Source organism: Thunnus maccoyii, chromosome 7, assembly GCF_910596095.1.
Source record: "Thunnus maccoyii chromosome 7, fThuMac1.1, whole genome shotgun sequence".
Classification (NCBI taxonomy): domain Eukaryota; kingdom Metazoa; phylum Chordata; class Actinopteri; order Scombriformes; family Scombridae; genus Thunnus; species Thunnus maccoyii.
This window is the reverse complement of record NC_056539.1, coordinates 26,996,533-27,016,016: the sequence shown is the minus strand read 5'-3', so window position 1 is coordinate 27,016,016 and position 19,484 is coordinate 26,996,533. Positions and strand designations below refer to the sequence as shown.

Genomic DNA, 19,484 nt, shown 5'->3' with positions numbered 1-19,484 from the left:
TGTTTGCACTTGAACTTAAAAAGGTTCTGCTTCGGCCACCTTGACAGCACCGTGTAAAGTCATCCGCCTCGAAAAGATACTAGACCAAGTTCTGAATAAATTACTACACAATTGTATCATGTCTATTTTTGAGTGACTATAATAAACTTGACTGTGTTATGTTTTTGTCCATTTTCCAGTGGCAGACAAAGGTTCCCAAATATTTGTATAGTCCCTCAATTAAAAGAAATACTCTGTGGTCCAAATGCAAACAAAAAAGTAGTTCCAAAAAAAAGGAGGAGACGCTTTTGGCACGTCACAAAATGCTCATAAAATATCGAAAGTGACAACATATTTAATTTGTTTTCCCTCAATATCGGTTTCTCGCAAAGTCACATTTGTTTGAAACAAATAAAGCATGATTAAACATTTTTATGGTTTTGTTTAGCCACTCACAGCATTGTGGTCTGTGTGGTCTTGTGATTAAATATTGAAAAAGCCAATAGTGGCTTGAAGCATTTACTATTAACATTAACCAAAACCACAATCTTTCCTTAACCAAAGTGCTTTTATTGCCTAAACTTAAACCACACACAGGACTCAGAGCGCAAACCACAATCTAGCGTGTCAAAGCCGTACACTTCCTACTACTCCCACCATCTACCCTGACCGCCTCCTTTTGACTTCAACACAATACAAGAACATCACTGCACTTAATCCAGGCAGCAGCTATTTTTCCCTCAACACATAACTGTCAAAACAAATTAGTATATAAAAATAAATTCTTGGAGAAAGGATTGGGAGAGGCACATACTCTGGCACTAATCAAAGGCAAAATCTAAGTTGTTGTATTTTTCTGGTGCTGTTTAAAGGTTTATATATTGTAAACACAGCAAGAAAACTGGGCTTCTGTTTCAATAATGATCAATTGACGATGTTACCCAAAGTCTTCAATTATGTATGAACACCTCAGACATGTGAGTTCAAAAACTATGGATTGGGCCTTTAGGTCAAAGCATAAAAATGACTGAAAGGTTTACTAAACTAAAACATAAGTAATATCAGAGTTATTTGAACTGACGGACAAACAGAGTGGAGCGTGACCTTTGTGTTTGTGTTCCTACAACTACAACAGACAGGTAAACAGTGTTTGTTAGCAGATGTGATGGCGACCAGAGAATGTCAGTATAATGTGAGAGCTTGTTGTTTGGCATACTGATAAAGAGCCAGAGCCACAGGGATAGACAGCGAGAGTTAGTTACCTGAGCAGGCGTGATGTGTGTGTGAGTGACATATCCGTGAACGTGTTGAATCTGAGACAGCTGCCGCTCCGCCACCTGAACCAGCTCTGCCCCCCGCAGGTCACCGTGACGACTGAGAGATCCGTCCCTTCCCAGTGATCGTTCCCCTTCTCTCTCCGTGGTCCCGGAGCCCCCTCCCTCTCTCCTCCAGGTCCCCCGCTCCCTCCCCTCCCTCCCCAGGGTCCCTCCATCACTCAGCTCTCGGGCTACTCCCATCGGGTGCTGATGGCAGGGGTGTTGGTGGAGTTTTGGGGCGCCTGGCGACGCCCCTTCCTCTTCTTGATATCGATACTTCTACAGCGAGAAGGGAGGAAGATGAGCAGAAGGAAAAGAAAATGCGGGTATAGGGAAGAAAGGAAGACCGAGAAAGAAACAGAGCGATAGAGGAGATGTCAATAAAAGAAGACAGAGATGGTCGGGATGAGGAGGTATAAGAAGGTTGGCAGGAAGCAGAAATAAAAGACAAAGAAGAAGAGAGAGGTTATTTTAAAGGAGGAAAAGATTTAGTCAAGCTAGAAAGTAAGAAAGCATTAGTGATGCTCAGCAAAACTGCAATCAGCATAAAAGAGTATAGCGGAGTGTGTGCATGTATGACTGGTATGACTTAAGTCACTTTCAGGGACACACACCAGACTTAAGACCGGTTGATTTGGGACAGCTTGTGCAATTGGGGACAAAAGCCGTGTCCCCAATTGGTAAAACGCTGGTTTTTGGGTCAGTGGTTCAGGTTAAGGTTAAGCAAGCAGTGGTTATGGTTAGGGTTAGGGTAAGTCTATGTAAATACCTCAAAAGTGACTTAAGTAAACCTGTGTGTGTGTATGTGTGTGTGTGTGTGTGCATTCATGTGTAATGAGATATTTCTACAGTACAGTTTGTGTGTGTAAGCACATGCGGCCGTCCAGGTGTACACCCAGCATGGTAGTAATTGTTTCATAAGCTTTCTATATTTTTATACCTGAACACACACACAAAAACACACACACACACACACACACCTAAAAAATACACACACGCTGGACATGAAACAGAAGTTTTGAGGCAAAATGAGATGCAAAACTGAATGAGGACAGTGAGCGGGAGGCAACTGTGCCTGAAGGAATAACTGTTTCTTTCTCTCCTCCTCGTCTCTCTATACCTTCATCATGCCTCTTTCCCTTCCACATCTTAGACTCGCACTAAGTCTCACTATTCCCTTTCTCCCCCTCTCATTCCCTATTCCCACGCACTCTACCTCGCCTCACTTCATCTTTTTAAAAAAATGTTTTGATGTTTTTTTCTGCTTTACTGGACAGAGTACAGTGCAGCTGAGGGGGAGGGATGACAGGTCCAGTTTTGAATCCCTGACATCACGGTTGCATGGTGTGCAATTTACCCAGCCGAGCAGCTGGGAAACCGGCCTCTCCGTACAATGAATGCACAGGGACAACTCATTCCTTCCAGGAAGTACAATGATAAGGTGAACCCAGGTAAAAATCCTTCACCCCTCATTAAGTTTTCATCTAGACCAATCAGCAGGAGGAGATACAGATAAAGGGAAGCAGGATTTTTAAGCTTCGGGACAAATGAGATGTGGATTCTCTGATCATATCAACACCGAGATAACAATGCAATTTCAGCTAAGACACAGACAGCTTATACAATGACAAAACAAACCATTTAAGTAGGATCTAGTTACGCATTCAGTATAATTCAGGTATTGGACTCACAGCTTGACTCTATCCAAGGGTTAAACGAAAGCGAGAATGTGCACTGTCAGAAAATTATAGCACATTTAAAGGATTTGCGGCACACACCTGCTAAGACTATTATGCTGCCATCTGCATTTCAACCTCATTGTACCACAGCTCAGTACTTGTATTGAAATACACCAGTTGACAGACTTTCTACATCATAATACAAGAGACAGAGATGTTAAAACAAGTGCTTTACTAACCCACAATGTAATAAATGTCGAGTAATATAATGACATGTCAAATGGCATGAGTACATCAGGAAAACACTATAAAGGAATACAGTGAAGGTCATTGTCACTGCCTTTAAAATGACTATCTCTTATTCATGACTGAAACGTTTTCTGTTTGTGAGCCTTTTTCTTTCTTTTTTTTTGCACATTTCAAAATGTAAGTGTTCAGCTTCACCACATGACCTCTATCAAGAATTATTCATTTTTATAATGCATGGCTTCCTTTTAGTCTGTCCCTGTTCTTCTTCTTCTTTGAAACTACACACCTGAAACATTTTGTACACACAAAAGAAAGTGAAAACATCCCCTTAGCCACTCTTCCAAGCTGTTATCTAATGCAACTTGCAACAGCAAATACATTTTGAAGGAAATGTAATGCTAAATGCTAAATGAACGTATCTGCAAAATGTTCAGCGACAATGTATTTTGATTTCTTTTTCAACAATATCTGAGAAATGTACATGAACGGGAAGGAAGAGGGTTAACTGATGTTTTACAGCTGGACACTGTGATAAATGTAAAGCTCAATTCAAGAAAATGGTCTTAACAACATGACTTTTAAACACAATATATGTATTAGCACCAGGTAGTGGGTACTGGGTAGTCAGAAAGGCAGATTTTGTGAACTGGTGTTGTTGGTTTAAGTTGAGTCATTACATATAGAGTTGAGAATATAATAACAATAACCATTAACAGACAAATACAGCCTGCAGCTTATAGACAAGATAGATTCACCTCCCCTACAGTGAGCCAGACAGTCTCACAGTCAGTCCTATTAATATGACATTTAACCTTTTGACTCGCTATCTATCTAGCTAGCCACAGGAAGCCAGGACTGACTTCCCTGTGTGTGTTTGTGTGTACTTTTATTAATCAAAAAGCTGTTAAACTGGTCCCTAAAAGGTTAAACATTAAGTTTTGGGTAAATCGGGTTAGAGATGGAGGACTGTAGGTGTATGGTGAGGGTTAGTGGTTTAGATCAGAGCTGAAACAGCTAGTCAGTTAATCAAATAACCAACTGAACATTAGATGAATCAGCAACTGTTGTTGTTTTTTTTCTTGTTTTACATTACAGTAAACCAAATATCTCCGGGTTTTGGTCCGACAAATATCTGAAGACATTGCCTCTAGGATATTGTGCATTTTTTCCGCTTCATTAATCCAGAAAATAAACATGAATCATGAAAATCGTTACCCTATAGTTCAGACAATGATTGGGGTCAGGCATGTAGCGGTAATGTTCAGAAAAGCCTCCAGGTAATGTCCATACAGCGTTCCTACCAAGTCAAGAAAACAAGTGTGTGTGTGTGTGTGTGTGCGTATGCGTGTGATTTGTCATACAGCTCCCTCTGTGTCTCTGTATCAGTAACTACGCAGCCAACAGTCTTAATTAAACATCCTTCCCAAGAGAGAAATTTAAACAGTTTGTGCTCGGGCCCAGACTGTGTGAAAATGCTGTTATTGGTTTTTCCCTTGTCAAGTGTTATTCAATATTAGACTTGAAGTATCCTTGATTCAACAAGACTTAACAACAGTCTACTCAACATCGATTCTATGATGTGTTTACACTTATGTTTTAACAACCACCTACTGACAGCAAGCGCAGTGACTTACCAGGGCAAGATTAAAACATTATCACTACATGTGACCCCGCACTGCGGCCGACTGTCATCTCAGTCAGCATCAAGATGCAAAAGCTATTCTAGAAATTGTGTTTTGGGGCAGGGAGTGGGCGGCTACTTTGCCCAGGAGAGCCCCTCTGTGCGCAACGGTATCAGCTAATTCTTGTGAATTCAAATAGACATGGTGTGCTCTCTCCCCGCTTCCCCTGCTGCATACTTTAACCTCATTTAGACTGGAATTGGGAGTAAACACTCCTCTGACAAATGTGAGCCCGTCTCATGACCTTCAGCACGTTTCATTCCCTCTCCGCCTCTCGCTCTGATCTTTTCATTCACTGTCGGCTCGCTAATTAGTCAGAAATGCCTCAAAATAATCTTGGAAGCAGCGGTTGAACAGCCAAGCACTAAGACCCTACAGAGACCCTGGCTCACACTATTGTCACAACACTGCTGCTCCTGCCCTCTGCACTCACATACACGCGCATGCACACACACACACACACACATAATCCTACATTTTGTGTTTAATTTTCACATGACACAAGAACACCTCTGAATAAATTCATGGATGAACGGACAGAGACACCAAATATGTCTATTTTAATAGTGTGTATGTGTGTGTGTGTGCTTCTCTGCTTGCTCAACTAGCAAGAGCAAACCATTCCTAATCAGGACTGTGCCTGCAGATAGCCTGCTCAACACATGCACACACATGCATACAAACACACACGTGCACACAGTGGCTGTCATGTGTTAGTGTGTCAGCCAGTCTTGCGTAGCCAGAAAAACGTGACTAGATTGGGAGCAGATTCAGCATCCTAGTACATATCTGTGTGTTTGTATCTGTGTGTGTGTGTGTCTGCGTGTGTGTGTTTGTGTGTGTTTGTGTGTATGAGAGTAAAGCCAGGCATTAGTCACGCTTGGTGAGATATGAAAGAGCAGGGGATCCTCTGCCGTAAGGGACTTCTCACACACACACACGTGCCTTTGTCTCTCTCTCTCTCTCTTTGCCTTTTCATTCTCTATCTTTCACATCATGCTCTCTCTCATGCTTTATTGGCGTGAAATATAAAAGTACTAACAACAAATAACAGCTGATGACCGCATTTATTTAGTAACAATGATAGCGTGACAGTAACAAATACAAATGGCTCAATGATATGAAGTTAGCCGATCACAAAATCAATGGACACATTTATCAAAGGAATGACTTCTTTCTAATAGGATAATGAATGTTTTACTATACAGTTTGGACACACTTTGCACTATTGGCACATTTTCTTCCCCACCTACAGTATCATTCAATTTTTATGAACTACAATAAATTAATCTAAAAATCTGTTTCACTCCACAACTCTCTGTTGGTAAATATTTAGTGCATGTTTTCTTTTTTTTTGTTCCATGACAACATCCTCCCTGAATGTGCTTGTTACTATAAGGTGATGTAATATGACCGAATAGTGGAGAGTTAGTGAGAAAATAAGGTCCCAGTGTACAACAGTTACACACGAACCACTTGAACAGGCTACTTGCAGTTTTCATAGTGCCCGAATTCTGATTTTTTTCAAAACTCTATAAGAATTAAAGTTCATGATCAACAAAAAAGTAGTTTCTATGACTCGAAGTTTAAATTAAAAAAAAAAAGCAACAGGAAATAAATTATTTAAAAGCAGATGTCCTGAAAAAGTAGAATAACACAGCTGATAAAGTAAGACACTCAAATACTGAATTAAAGTTATTTAAAATGTCAAAATTGAAAGTTCTTCTTCAATATCTTCATTAACTCTGAAATATGTATGAGGACCTGCAGATTCTCCTTAACTGACTCAAACATGGCCTCGCTCAGTGAAGTGTCTTCAGTAGAAATATACAGACCCAAGCAGAACCAGAGGAACAGATTCATCTATTTTGAATGTGTTGAAATGTCTGACCCAGTTAAGGTGTGTTTGATTTATCTTCTCAGGCAGTTAAAAAGCTTCAGAAATGGACACATTGCTTTGGCAACGTCAAATGAATATACTTTGCCCTCATGTATCCGTCTATGTGTTTATCTCTCTCTTCTTCTCATAACTTATGTCAACATGTTATTTTAAACTTTACTTTTCTTGTTATTACCAGTGTGGAGTGAGTATTGTTGAGATATTATCAATTCTGATGCCTACACACTCATAGTAGCTTTTTATCACTTAACAGGGTATGTTAATGAATGCTGTTAGAGCTACACTATTATAATTATTACGGTAATTACAGTAATGTCTATGCAAAAACAATACTTCCTGCAGGGAAGCATTTATTAGGCAAACTACAAAAAGCAGTTGAAGCAAATCTTGACTTAGTCTCAGAGGTTAGCAGCTGACTTAACTTGCTTAAAAAAAAAAAAAAAAAGGATATACACTTAGATAGGGATATTTTCTGCACTATTTTGTCACCACATATTCTAAAGGAGAGATACATGAAAAGATGCAGCCAAACATACGGTCCCAGGTGACAGTCGTAACCTCCATTGAGGTAAGCGCTGCCCCCGACTGTGTCATTGCTGACTAATGGAAACACAGTTAGTGCTATGCTGGCATCACAGAGTCTGATCATGGCTGCTCTCAATACACACAAGCTGACAGACATCTGAAATAGAATGGTGGTAGTTGACCAACAGGACCAAAAATCACATCTACAGACTGTACAGCAACATTCATGAGTACAAGAACACTGCTCTTACTGTGTCACACACTATTGTTGACCCCCGTCCTCTCTCTCTCTCTCTCTCTCTATAGCTCTAGTCTAGCAGGCTGACATGATGAGGTGATCTAATAGGACAGAAGTGAAGTCCGTACAGTTTATTAGGGCCTAACTGCTGAACTGCACAACAACATGCCTATGCATGCACACATATACACACACACACGCAAACACAGTCAACTGGACCTACTGTACTTTCTTATATTACATGAATTAATCACAGAAAATTGAACGCTCTCCTCTCAATCTCAACCTCTTCTATTCAATTATTATTACTGGGGTGATTAAAATAACACTGCTAAACCAGTAAAAAATGAACTTTAAACACGATACTAGGATAATAAGTCATTTGTTTGCTAAAGCTGTACATATTGTCTTTTCATTTCCACGTGTCTCTCACTCTCTTTCTCAAGCTCAGGTCAAGTTTTCACCGTGGTATTTAGACAAGTTTATAGATCCATTTATGGAGCCATTTTTGGGTTAGCTGTGTATTTAATAACAATTCGAAGATACAGCACAGTGTACTAACAGTTCCTCCACATCAAAGGCACATTTCCTTAAGCTCTTGGGTGGAACTTTAATATTTCATGTGTTGATTTTCCACTCAACAGTTTCAGAGTACTTTGCAAGATGATGATTGCCAATTTTAGCCTAAGCTCATTCACTTACCATGGCCTGATGTTATGTAATTAGCGAGTGGGCATACTCATGGGGGTTATAGTTTTATCAATTTAATAATGGGGCAGAGATGGTGCGGTCTGCCAAAGAACTGTCAAGTGGCTTCATTCATAATGGAATGATGGTGAATTTGAGGCAGCTTCGATGGCTAGAATATGGATTTACAGGGGAGACAGATGTCCAGAGGATTCTTGTTTTTAATCAAACAAATTCATGAGTAATTTGCTGTGGAAATGTACCATATTAATTTAGACATACATCTATTCTCTACCTGCTGATCCAGTTCAGATCTGTGGGTGTGAGAGCCTTTTCCGGCATGCATAGGACAAGACACGGGATATCCTCCCACATTGCCACAGGGGGTAACGCAAAGCTTCCAATTCACCTAAACCTCCTTGTCTTTGGATAAAGGGAATAAAAGCTGAGCACTAACACAAACGCGGGGGAGAACATGCAAATTCCACACATAAAGGCCCAAAATGACTGAAGAGTTTGAGCCAAAGACCTTCTTAGCGACATTGCTACACTGTCCACTGCACCACTGTGCCTCTCATCGACAGCTAGCTTGCATATAAAAGAAGTACATGGATAAAGGTTCTTGGTGAAATTATGTCTGGGCACAAAACCTTAAGACTTTTTTGGTGGCAAAAACTATCAAGTAATAAAAAATGACCTTGAATACCAGGTCAGGTCCATAGTCTTGTGTACTTCAATTCAAATAGTTAAATTATAATTTTGCTGATTTTAGACTTATTTTTATTTAGGCTCAGCTTTTGGGTTTTTGACTTTCGGTCAGGCAAAACAAGAAATTTGAAGAAGTCGACTTGGGCTCAGAGAACTTTTGATGGGCATTTTTTGATATTTTGTGATATTTTAATAGACTAAACAATTAACAGTTATACAAAAAAAATATACAGAATAATATAAATATACAGACAAATAACTGACAGCTTAATCAATAATGAAAATAATCATTGGTTGTATCACTAACACCAAGCTCTCATTTGTTTATGATTATTACCAGTATGTTACACTTAATCCAGCAATCATATACATATTTATACATATTTATAATTAACATTGTGTTGCATTATCTCTGTACTTAAGAAAATAGCAAAATGAGGCACGTTTACAAAAGACATAAATAATTTTAAGTGGTGAGTCAGTGAATCCTCGGATACATTAGTTGTAAAAACAATGTGGAGATGTTGGTGATAAACTGGCTGTAGAGAGTTTGTGATATAAAATTAGACAGCAGAACACAAACCTGCTTTTCTCTCTCCCTGTCTCAACCGCTCAGCCACACACACACACACACACACACACACACACACACACACACACACACAGCTAGGACCTCTCTCTCTCTCTCTCTCTCTCTCCTGTCGGCTACTAACTCTCACCTTAGTTTACCTCAACCCAGAATTCCTTGACAAGCTTAGTCATTAGCTCTTTCTTTCTCTCTATCAGCATATATTGCCTTAGTCAGTCTCTCTCTCACTGTCCACTACTTTGCCTCCATCCCTTACATGTCGTGCACACACACACACACTCACACACACACACACACACACACACACAAACACACACACACACAAACACACACACACACACACACAAAGCCCTCTACCTACCTTGCATCCAAACATCAGAGATATGGTGTTGTTGGTGCATGCTACTTTGCAGTGGCACAACATGTGGCTAACGTTAGCTAGCTGGTCCCGCGCTGGGGGGGCATCCTAGCCTTCATATACACATTTCACATTCACACACATGCACACACTCACACACACACACACACATGCACATGCATGTGTCCTATCAACTGAGCTCCATCCTGTCCCACAATCCCCCACTCTGCCGGCCCCCCCTCTACCCCCGCCGCCCCCCCTGCCTGGCTACGGTCCTCAGCTGTGGCAGGCCAGCGTCCTCTCCCCCATGCTCTTCATCGCTCTCATCTTCATCATCATCATCCTCATCAGTGTAATCCTCATAGCTGGTCAGGATGCAGGGAGCAACATGGTCGCTGTCTGCCTGTGCGTCAGTGTATGTGTGTGTGTGTGTGTCAGAATATGTCAGCACGTGTGTGTGTTCAGTATGTTGTTGTTGTTAGCATGTGTGGTTCAGTCTGCCTGTGTTTGTGTGAATGAATGTGTGTGTGCATGTAAATGTGTGTATGTGTGTGTGTCAGTATGGATGTGGTCTCTCTTGTCCTCCTCTGCAGCAGCAGTCCCAGTCCTCTATCTCCTCTCTCTCTATCTGTGTGAGAGTGTGCCTCTCTCGTTCTATCGCTCCCCTTCTCTCTCTCTCTGTCTCTCTCTTGCTTCCTCTCTATCTGTGTGTCTCTCTCTCTTTCTCTCTCTCTCTCACTCTCCCTCGGTTCGCTCCACTGCCTCTCTTGGCCCGCCTCTCAACAGCAAGATCAATGAGAGAGCGAAAGAAAGAAAGAAAGAAAGAAAGAAAGAGAGAAAGAAAGAAGGAAAAGAGGAAAGAAAGAAAGAAGGAAAGGAGGAAAGAAAGAAAGAAAGAAAGAAGGAAAGAAAGAAAAGGAGGAGAGACCTGCGCACAGAGGTGGAGGGAGAATTAAAAAATGTGTCATCTCTCTAGTGTCCCCCTATTTCTACCTGCTGCAGTGATGTTCTGCCTTGTGTAGTCACACACATACACACACATACACACACATACACACGCACACACACATACACACACACACACATACACATACATACACACACATACACACAGTGAGGAGGAGGGGGTAAGTGTACTGTATTATACGGGCTAGTGAAGATTGAATTGACCAAATATAACATTGGCAGAGAGAGCGGGCTAGAGAGACATAAAGAGTGAATGAGTGAGGCAGAGACAATGTCATTGCATCACCAGTCACAAGCCATGATCTCCCAAACACACACACACACACACACACACACACACACACACATTACTAGGGTGACTTGTTCAATTGACATTTGAACACAGCTCTGTTGTTTTGCTGGCAGCAGCACTTTGGCACTGAGCCATTTAAACCACAGGTGACCAGGACTGAATAACTGACAAGAGGATCAGAGTGGGACGGAAACATTGTGTAAAAACAATTAACATTAGAATCAAACCACCGCAGGACAAAAGTTTTACATAATATTCACTCATCTTTAAATCTGGAGCATCCCATTCCCATGAACTGAAATGTCTAAGATTCACCCTGCTTGCGAGTAACCTAAACCTCACAACAAAATGTGAGCACTCTGACACCACCTGAGTAATATCAAAAAAGTCTTAGTACATATTAATATACACTGCATACTGCCAGCTACCGCCTTTGGTTGCATTTACTGTAAATATTAAGGTCAGTATCATTTACACACTTCTCTATAGTATCTGTGCTTATAGTGATCTTCTTAAACAGACTGGGTATTGGCCATGATGTGACGGAGCCACATTAAATACAGTCTCACCATCAATGTCAATGTAAAATTCAGTCTTTCTGCTAAACTCAGTCATGGCGAGCCGCCAACTCAGTTTTAAGAGCTACAGCAGTCCTTGGCCTTACGTTACGTTACATAAAAATGATTTAAATAAACTCCACATCGAGATTCAGATTTTTAATTTGGGAAAAGAGGACAGTAGTATCAGACCCAAACTCGTTATCAACAAATACCCTGAATAAGGATGTTGGAACCGGTATCAGGACAACAAATACACATCACGTTTGCCACAGAAATCTCAAGTGAGTAAATTTAGCACCAAAGCGGTCGCAGCTTATCACACAATAGGTAAATATCTGGACAATCATTTAAAACTTCATATAATGTAAAACACAGTCACAACACCACAGAGAGAGGCTGCAACTTACAATTATTTTCATGATAAATTAACCCGCCGACTATCTTCTCAAATAAATAACAAATTAGTTTATGTCACAAAATACTGAAAAATTACCATCACAACATCCTCAACACAAGGTGATGTTTTCAAATCACTAGTTTTGTCTGACCAACAGTTCAAAACCCAAAGGGATTCAGTTTCTCATCACATAAGACAAAAAAGCAACAGTTTCTCAACATTAAGACGTTTTTCCATGAAAAACTACTTAAACTATCAATCGAAATCAAAATAGTTGGAAACTCCAGAGAAGTGTTATTTGTAATAGGCATTGAAAAAGATAACATTATCTGTACTGCACAAATATTTGGACCTTGTTGAGTTACATGCTCACTGGAGAGGAGAGGAGGGGAGAGGAGAGGAGAGTAGAGGAGGATAGAGGAGATGGGAGATAAAGGGCAGAAGTCAAACAAGCCAAAGCGCACTTTTCAGCCAGGGCTCTTAATGATGACAGCTGGGCCATCTGGACCATCACACACGCGGACACACAGACCTAAACACACACAGTAGTCTCTCTGTGGCTGTCTCTGTGTTCTCACCTTGAGTTGAAAACAAACAACGCAGCATGAGAGAGAAGAAGACACAGAGAGGGAAACAGTGTGAGAAAGGACAGGATGAAGCAAGTGAAACTAGCAGAGGGTGATTTAGAGGTCACTGACAGGGAAAGATATTGATGGAAATGTGGGCAAATGGAGAGATAAGCTGTGAAGTAAAGTAATTTTCTAAACTCACTGATAAAGCAATCAATCCACAATCCAAGATTGTGTCTTAAGTTACATTAAAGTTGATAATCAGTAATGAGAAATTAGTTCTAGAGGGTTTTCCAACTGTACACAGATAAACGATGCACGTATGCAAGCCTGGAGGAGCCAATTAAGTCTAGAAGATGATGCAGGTAGACAACTCAGATAAATAATGCAATGACATGAAAGGTTATTCTGAGCACAGCAGGAACTTAATCTTCAAAAACATTTCTTATGTAGAATATACATACTTGCACATGTGCAACTTTGTACGTATTCTGTATAAAGCATGAATAATTCATTCATAATTGAATGAATTAACCATGTTGCAAAGCTTTGTTGTTCTTTATTTAGACATGAAAAAAGAGTTTCATGAAGCAAACAGTGTGTTTTGCATCCAACTCATTCAGGCTCACATTCACAAGTTATTTTTAGCAATATGTGATATTTTATAATATCTTTTTGGATGTACTTTTGATTTTTATATAATTGGTAATCTGAGATCCTCTTTGGTGTTTGTTGAAGTTTGCTTGTTTTTCAGTGACTGATTTTTGGCACTCAACGCTTTGCTTTGAAATGCACTGATCATCACCAGAGATCGCTTCCTCAAATATTGAGGCCAAGTACCCGAATTCATGTTCTATTTCTTCCAAACAAACACTTACTGTGTGCCAGAGTTGAGAATAACAAATGCATACAGGTTGAATCAGCACTGTGTGACATCATCTGATGACTGACGATAGATCAAGGGACATTTTTATGAAAAATGTTCTGAATGAGTGGATTCTAACATGTTTTCTTTTTGTATTTCAAACAGACAACTTAACCTGAAGTCCTCCAGAATAAACCAGAGAGTTATTTTTATGTTTCAAAGAGTCAGCTTTTGGTCATGTGCCCGTCTCTGCTTGTGTGATAAGCTAGCTGTCCTAAGACCAGCTATATGAGTGCCTCTGTGTTTGACAAGTAACAGATGGAGATCCTGCTGATGTGTGTGCATGAACATATACACACACACACACACAAATACATTCATACATCTGGGATAGCCACAGGCATTCTGGCTCATACGGTATAGCTCATAAAACATAATGTGAGAGTAAAGATAGCATCAAATGTTACATTACCAACATGACACACTGAACTACTGAAAGAAAGAGAAGATGAAAGAAAGAGCAAAAGAACAGAAGGAAGAAAGAATGAGGAAAGGAAGAAAGGAAGGAAAGAAAAAAAGAAAAAGGGAGAGCGACAGAGAGAGGGAGAGGATGCTACCTCATGTGCCTAGAAGGCATGCACTACATGTTAACATTAGTAGGTCAGCCAGCACAGAAATAACTACACTGTGTGTATATACGTGTGTGTGTGTGTGTGTGTGTGTGTGTGTGTGTGTGTGTGCGTGCGCTCGCGGTAACCTCATACACTCCCTACTATCCAATCGTGGTGGATTCTCCATTCTACACAGTAACTAATCAGAAAAGACTCCATACATCAACATTTCAAATATGGTCACATGATCTGCTTTTACCAGCTGTGAGTTCAGTTTCCACATGAGTGAACTTTCCTCTAAATATATCTCTTCCAATCCCTCTAAAATCCTGTGCGAGGACACACAGACTGCTGAATAAACCTCACAGCTGCAAATATCACATTTGCAGCAGAAAAGTCTGAGGTTCTTCCCATTATTGAATTCTTTAATGAATATTTTACAAAAAAAAAATAAGTCCAATGGACATGTCATTTGTTTGTGTAGTTAAATAGCAAAAGGTAAGGTGTGAAGTATCTGCAGAACAATTCAAGCACTCAACATGTTGGAGTGTTTGTCTTATGTACATACAGTGCCACTATGTGGCAAAACACAGACACAGCAGCACCTGGACAATATTCTCTAAATATTCATTTTATCTCAATCATGTTTAATATAAACTTTAAAAAGTTTTAAAGTTTAAAGTATTATAATAGTTATATATAATATAGTAGTTATAAAAGTTTTTTGCTGACACTGAGAGAGAAAATTTAACGATATGTGGGGGCTTAGCATCTTATTATATACAGAGCTCAAGGAGGTCTGTATGTGCTGAAATGTTAACATACACAGCATAACAATGTAACAAGGCAGTAAAACATAGCTTAAGCTTGCAAGGCAGCTGGATTCGTGAGATCATGCAAGGATCCATCTTGTCAGGCTTCAAGTTATGCGCTTGTGTCCGAATCACCAGCGGTTCGGGCCAATCAGCGTGCTATGAGGATTCTTGTGTGATCTTGTGATCTTGTGAATCCAGCTGCCTCACAAGGTAAGACAGTGAGAAACGGAGATTGACAGATGGTTCATCCAATCACCTGCCAAGTATTTTTTTGAAAGTGCCTGCCCTTTTCCAAACAGTTTCCAAGGACGACTTCTCAGATGGTTCCGTGTAACAAACCATCTGGCGCACCAGGTTAATATATAGCACCCTCTCTCTGGATCTGGAGGAAGATGTAATATGGGTTTAAACATGTATGAGTATAAAATACTTAGTATTTATTACTTCACTCATTTTTGTGAAAACATCATTACTCGATCACGTGAAAAATAACAAGAGTAGGGATATAGGCCTTATGTGAATATTTTTATGGACTAAGTGTGAGAACAATGCGAACAAAGCCAAATATTGAGGACAAATATTGTCTTCAAGGAGACGGTTCTCCTAGTGTCAGTCTCAACAAATCATAATTTTTATTGCAACTGTTGTATGTATACTAATGGTAGAACTACAGACCAGCACAAGAGGGACAAAGGTAACATTTTGAATCTTTTTGACTCAGAATACACATGTAGAACGGCCTTGATCCACTATCTAAACCATCCTGACAGTCAAGGATCAAGGGGTCACACAGTCAGGACGATTACTCTTAAAGATGTTTAATTTCCTCCCTCCTGAAATACCAATGTGAAGACTGAACTGAACCAGACTGAACTCATTTGACTGCCTTTTTGTTTGTGTGTGTGTGTGTGTGTGTGTGTGTGTGTGTGTGTGTGTGTGTGTGTGTGTGTGTGTGTGTGGGTGTGTGTGTGCGGGTGTGTGTGTGTGGGTATCTCAACAGAGATTAGTCATCTTCTTAATGGGATTAGCTGCTCTGGCTGTACTCAGGCATGACATTGGCTGAACAATTTAATGTTAGCTAATAGCTAGCTAGCCTGCTAGCTATCTGACTGCAGTTCCTGTGAAAACTGAGACAATACATCTGCTAACAGCAGTTGTAGAAAAACATAGACAACTTAGATGACTTCAACTCTACCCCCTTGCTTTCTGAACACGAATAACAGCCTTCAGTCACAAACTACTTGTTCATAAGGCTGTTAAAGTACTGGCATCATGCTTGTGCTCCTTTCCAGACTGGGTTATTTTTTCAGAGCCAAGCACTGCTCAGTCCTCGCCTACAGAGTTGACCCTGGTAACCAACCAGCCAAGTTGGGCTGATTGTGGCTGAGGTCTGATGTGAGCTGAATGTCAGCTGGCAACACCCCAGATTTGGCTTGGTTTTGGGGATTTGGACTTTGATGGATTTGAGCAGCTACTGTCGCAGCACTCTAGCAGTTTCAAAGTGATTTTTAAAATGACTACTACTTCACTGTGAAGTCCATTTTCAGTGTGTGCTCATTTGATGCTTCAAGTTTCCACATCATACTTGTGTTGTTGCATACTGCACTATGATTGGTTCCAAACTAGCTGTGATGTCACAAATCATACTTATAGCTAGTCTTAACCTCAGGACCAAGTGTCCTTGAGTCTGCATTAGTTTGCTTCAGAAAAGGCTCCTTATGTGTTCACAGGTTGGAGAAATCCTTTGGTTTGGGGATGATGGGGTGAGGTAACATGCTTCCCAGGTGTAGCCTATTTGTTGATCTTTTCTACCAACAACTGACTACATGTTATTCCCTTATTCCCCTAACCTAAAGGTTTGGTGCTCTAAAAACATTTATACATCTTGGGTTTTCCAATATGATTGTCGACATATCATATGGCATACTGTTTACTTATTGGAAAGAGAAACGTCTAGAATTGGTTTGAAATGTATATACTCAGGCTTAGACTGGTTGTCATAACCCCACTACTCCTCCACAGTCGTGCAGTAATGCAGTTACCACTCTAGCTATACAATTTTAAGCTTTTGATAAAAATAAAGTTTTAAAATAAAAAGCTATAGCAATGGTTTGAGAACAACATTTGCCTGAGTTGTATCTGGTTCTATTATGTGCCTTTGTTGAACACAGGTTCATATTTTCCAATATGCCAGTGTCAAGGTGAATGAGTAAAGAGGGTGTTCTTATGTAATTCAGTCAAGTTAAGTGTTAAACAGTCATCAGCCTGTTAAGTTTGGGACAGAAGCAGCTGGGTAGCATGGCCACTACAGGGAATGGAGCATTAGTGAGCAGCTCTCATTAATGTTAAAGCCGTAACCTCATTAATGTTAAAACCATAACCTCTGGCCCTGGACTAATTCCTCTTAATTACTCAGCTCCTCTTGGTCGACAGCCAGCCTTTGTGATTCCTAGCACCTCCGATACAGTTCCACGGAACCATAAAGGCTTGGTGATTGGATTTTGGAAGGAAGTGACACAAATCTTGTTCCAAGTTGATTTTGGAACGCTTAGGCGTCAAAAGGATGTGTGTTGATGCCAATAACATATAGGGGCAAACTTATACTACAACTAAGACAGGCTTTGGAAACAGGTTGACACTGATACTAAATACTGTGTCCGAGAATGGATAAGAAGTTTGATGTAATGTGTTGAGTCTTTTTTGTTTGTTTGTTTTGTATCGTAGTGTATATACATGAGGATTACAGAAAATGTGCTTTATGTACAGTATGTACATACAGTATAGATACTATGTAAAAACAAACAATGTCTGTTTGACTAAATGGACCGGTGTGTAGGATTTAGTGACCTCTAGCAGTTTTAGTTGCAAATCACAACCAACTGAATACACCTCCCTCTCCCCCTCCCTTTTCAAGCGTGTAGGAGAATCTACGGTGGCCACGAAAGTCGTGAAAAAAGCAAAAGGCCCTCTCTAGAGCTAGTGCTTAGTTTGTCTGTTCTAGGCTTCTGTAGAAACATGATGGTACAACATGACGGGCTCTGTGGAAGAGGACCTGCTCCCTGTGTAGATATAAGGGGCTCATTCTAAGGTAACGAAAACACAACAACTCTTATTTTCATAGGATTATATACAAATTAAAACATAATTAAGAATATCATATTCCATTTCTGCCAAGTCTGTTCCACTAGATTCCACTAAATTCTACACACTGCACCTCTAAAACAAACTTTAAAACACCCCAAATCTTGAATGCAAAAATACAAGGCTAACAAAAAAATGTACTAAAATGCATACGGTTTCACATATAACACACGTTACACAAGTAATGGTCTGTGGGTCATTCATTACTTACTCATTCATTAAGTTGACTTAACCTCTGTTGCCCTTGCTACTCTCTACACTAATTACAATACAAGACTCAGAGCATTTTTCTGAGTGAACCATACATAAAACAATAGTATATAAAATAAGTAAAGATACATTACATTGATTGAGGACACAGAGTTGCGATGGTCCATCTTCACATGTAGCCCTTGTGCTGGCCCAGTAGGTGTCAGCCCTACTACAGGCAGGGCTATCCAAACATCTACAGACTTACTCCAATTCTTTACAACACGTGTGGATCCTACAGAGCCGAGAGGACGTTAAACCTTTTGAAGAGGGTCTCGTCAAGTGAGCTAACTTGTGACAGCCGTTCTACATCGCAGAGTTAGTCCTACTGCAGATGCATAGCCCTAGGCTCAATAGTCCTACGGCTGCTTGGAAAGTTCTCCTCCTCCTCGCCTCCTCTCATGCCCTCTCCGTTGATTAATTTGTCAGCCGTGACCCCTCCTCACAGTTACATCACAATGCCAGCTGGGCAGTTGCACAGATGGATGGATCGGTGGAATGATGTTGCTGTGCGTTCTCAGGCAAAAGCGAGAAAAATAACTCACCAAAGCTCGGTATGCCAGGAACTTAAATGCTCATGCACTCGTTTACAGACTTGCGCTGTCTCTTTCCCTCGGTCTTTGTGTGTCTCTCTCATTTTTTTCTCTCTTTCCTTGTCTTTGTCCATCCTAAAATAGCTCCACCTCTGTAAAGTCTATTAGCAGCCTAAGGTAAGCCTCTTAGGAGAGACTCTTGCTCTCTTGGAGCACGGGAGGCCAGTGACACTCACTAAGTCCACACAACAATCACAGACTGATAAAACCAGGGTGGGATTTAAGACTGGATATATTAGAGAGGAAAGGAGGATTGGGAAAGATAGAGAGGAGAGTATTGATAGAAAGTGAAATCCACATTCATCATGTTTGAAAAATCTCCTCAAGCATAAATACAAATATTGTACATTCGGTAGATGTTTGAGGATTGATACACATTACTTTGAGGATTTAATGAAGAAAAGATGTCCCTTTCAACAAAAGGGATTCTGACAGTAGTGCACACATTGCTGCAGACATCACTTTGTCTCTATTGCACACCCCAAATTGCTTTATTTCCCATCCATGAGTACTATA

The 19,484-nt window shown here is 40.3% G+C and overlaps 1 protein-coding gene across 1 annotated transcript in view; it reads right to left on the bottom strand.

Moving 5' to 3' along the window:
- The window catches only part of LOC121900946 (disks large homolog 1-like), a 118,228-nt gene that overhangs the window by 84,342 nt on the left and 14,402 nt on the right, over window positions 1-19,484 (bottom strand). Inside the window, exon 5 of the mRNA XM_042417538.1 lies at window positions 1,242-1,574. Within this exon, the coding sequence (XP_042273472.1) occupies window positions 1,242-1,574 (333 nt within the window). The remainder of the gene's footprint in view (window positions 1-1,241; window positions 1,575-19,484) is intronic.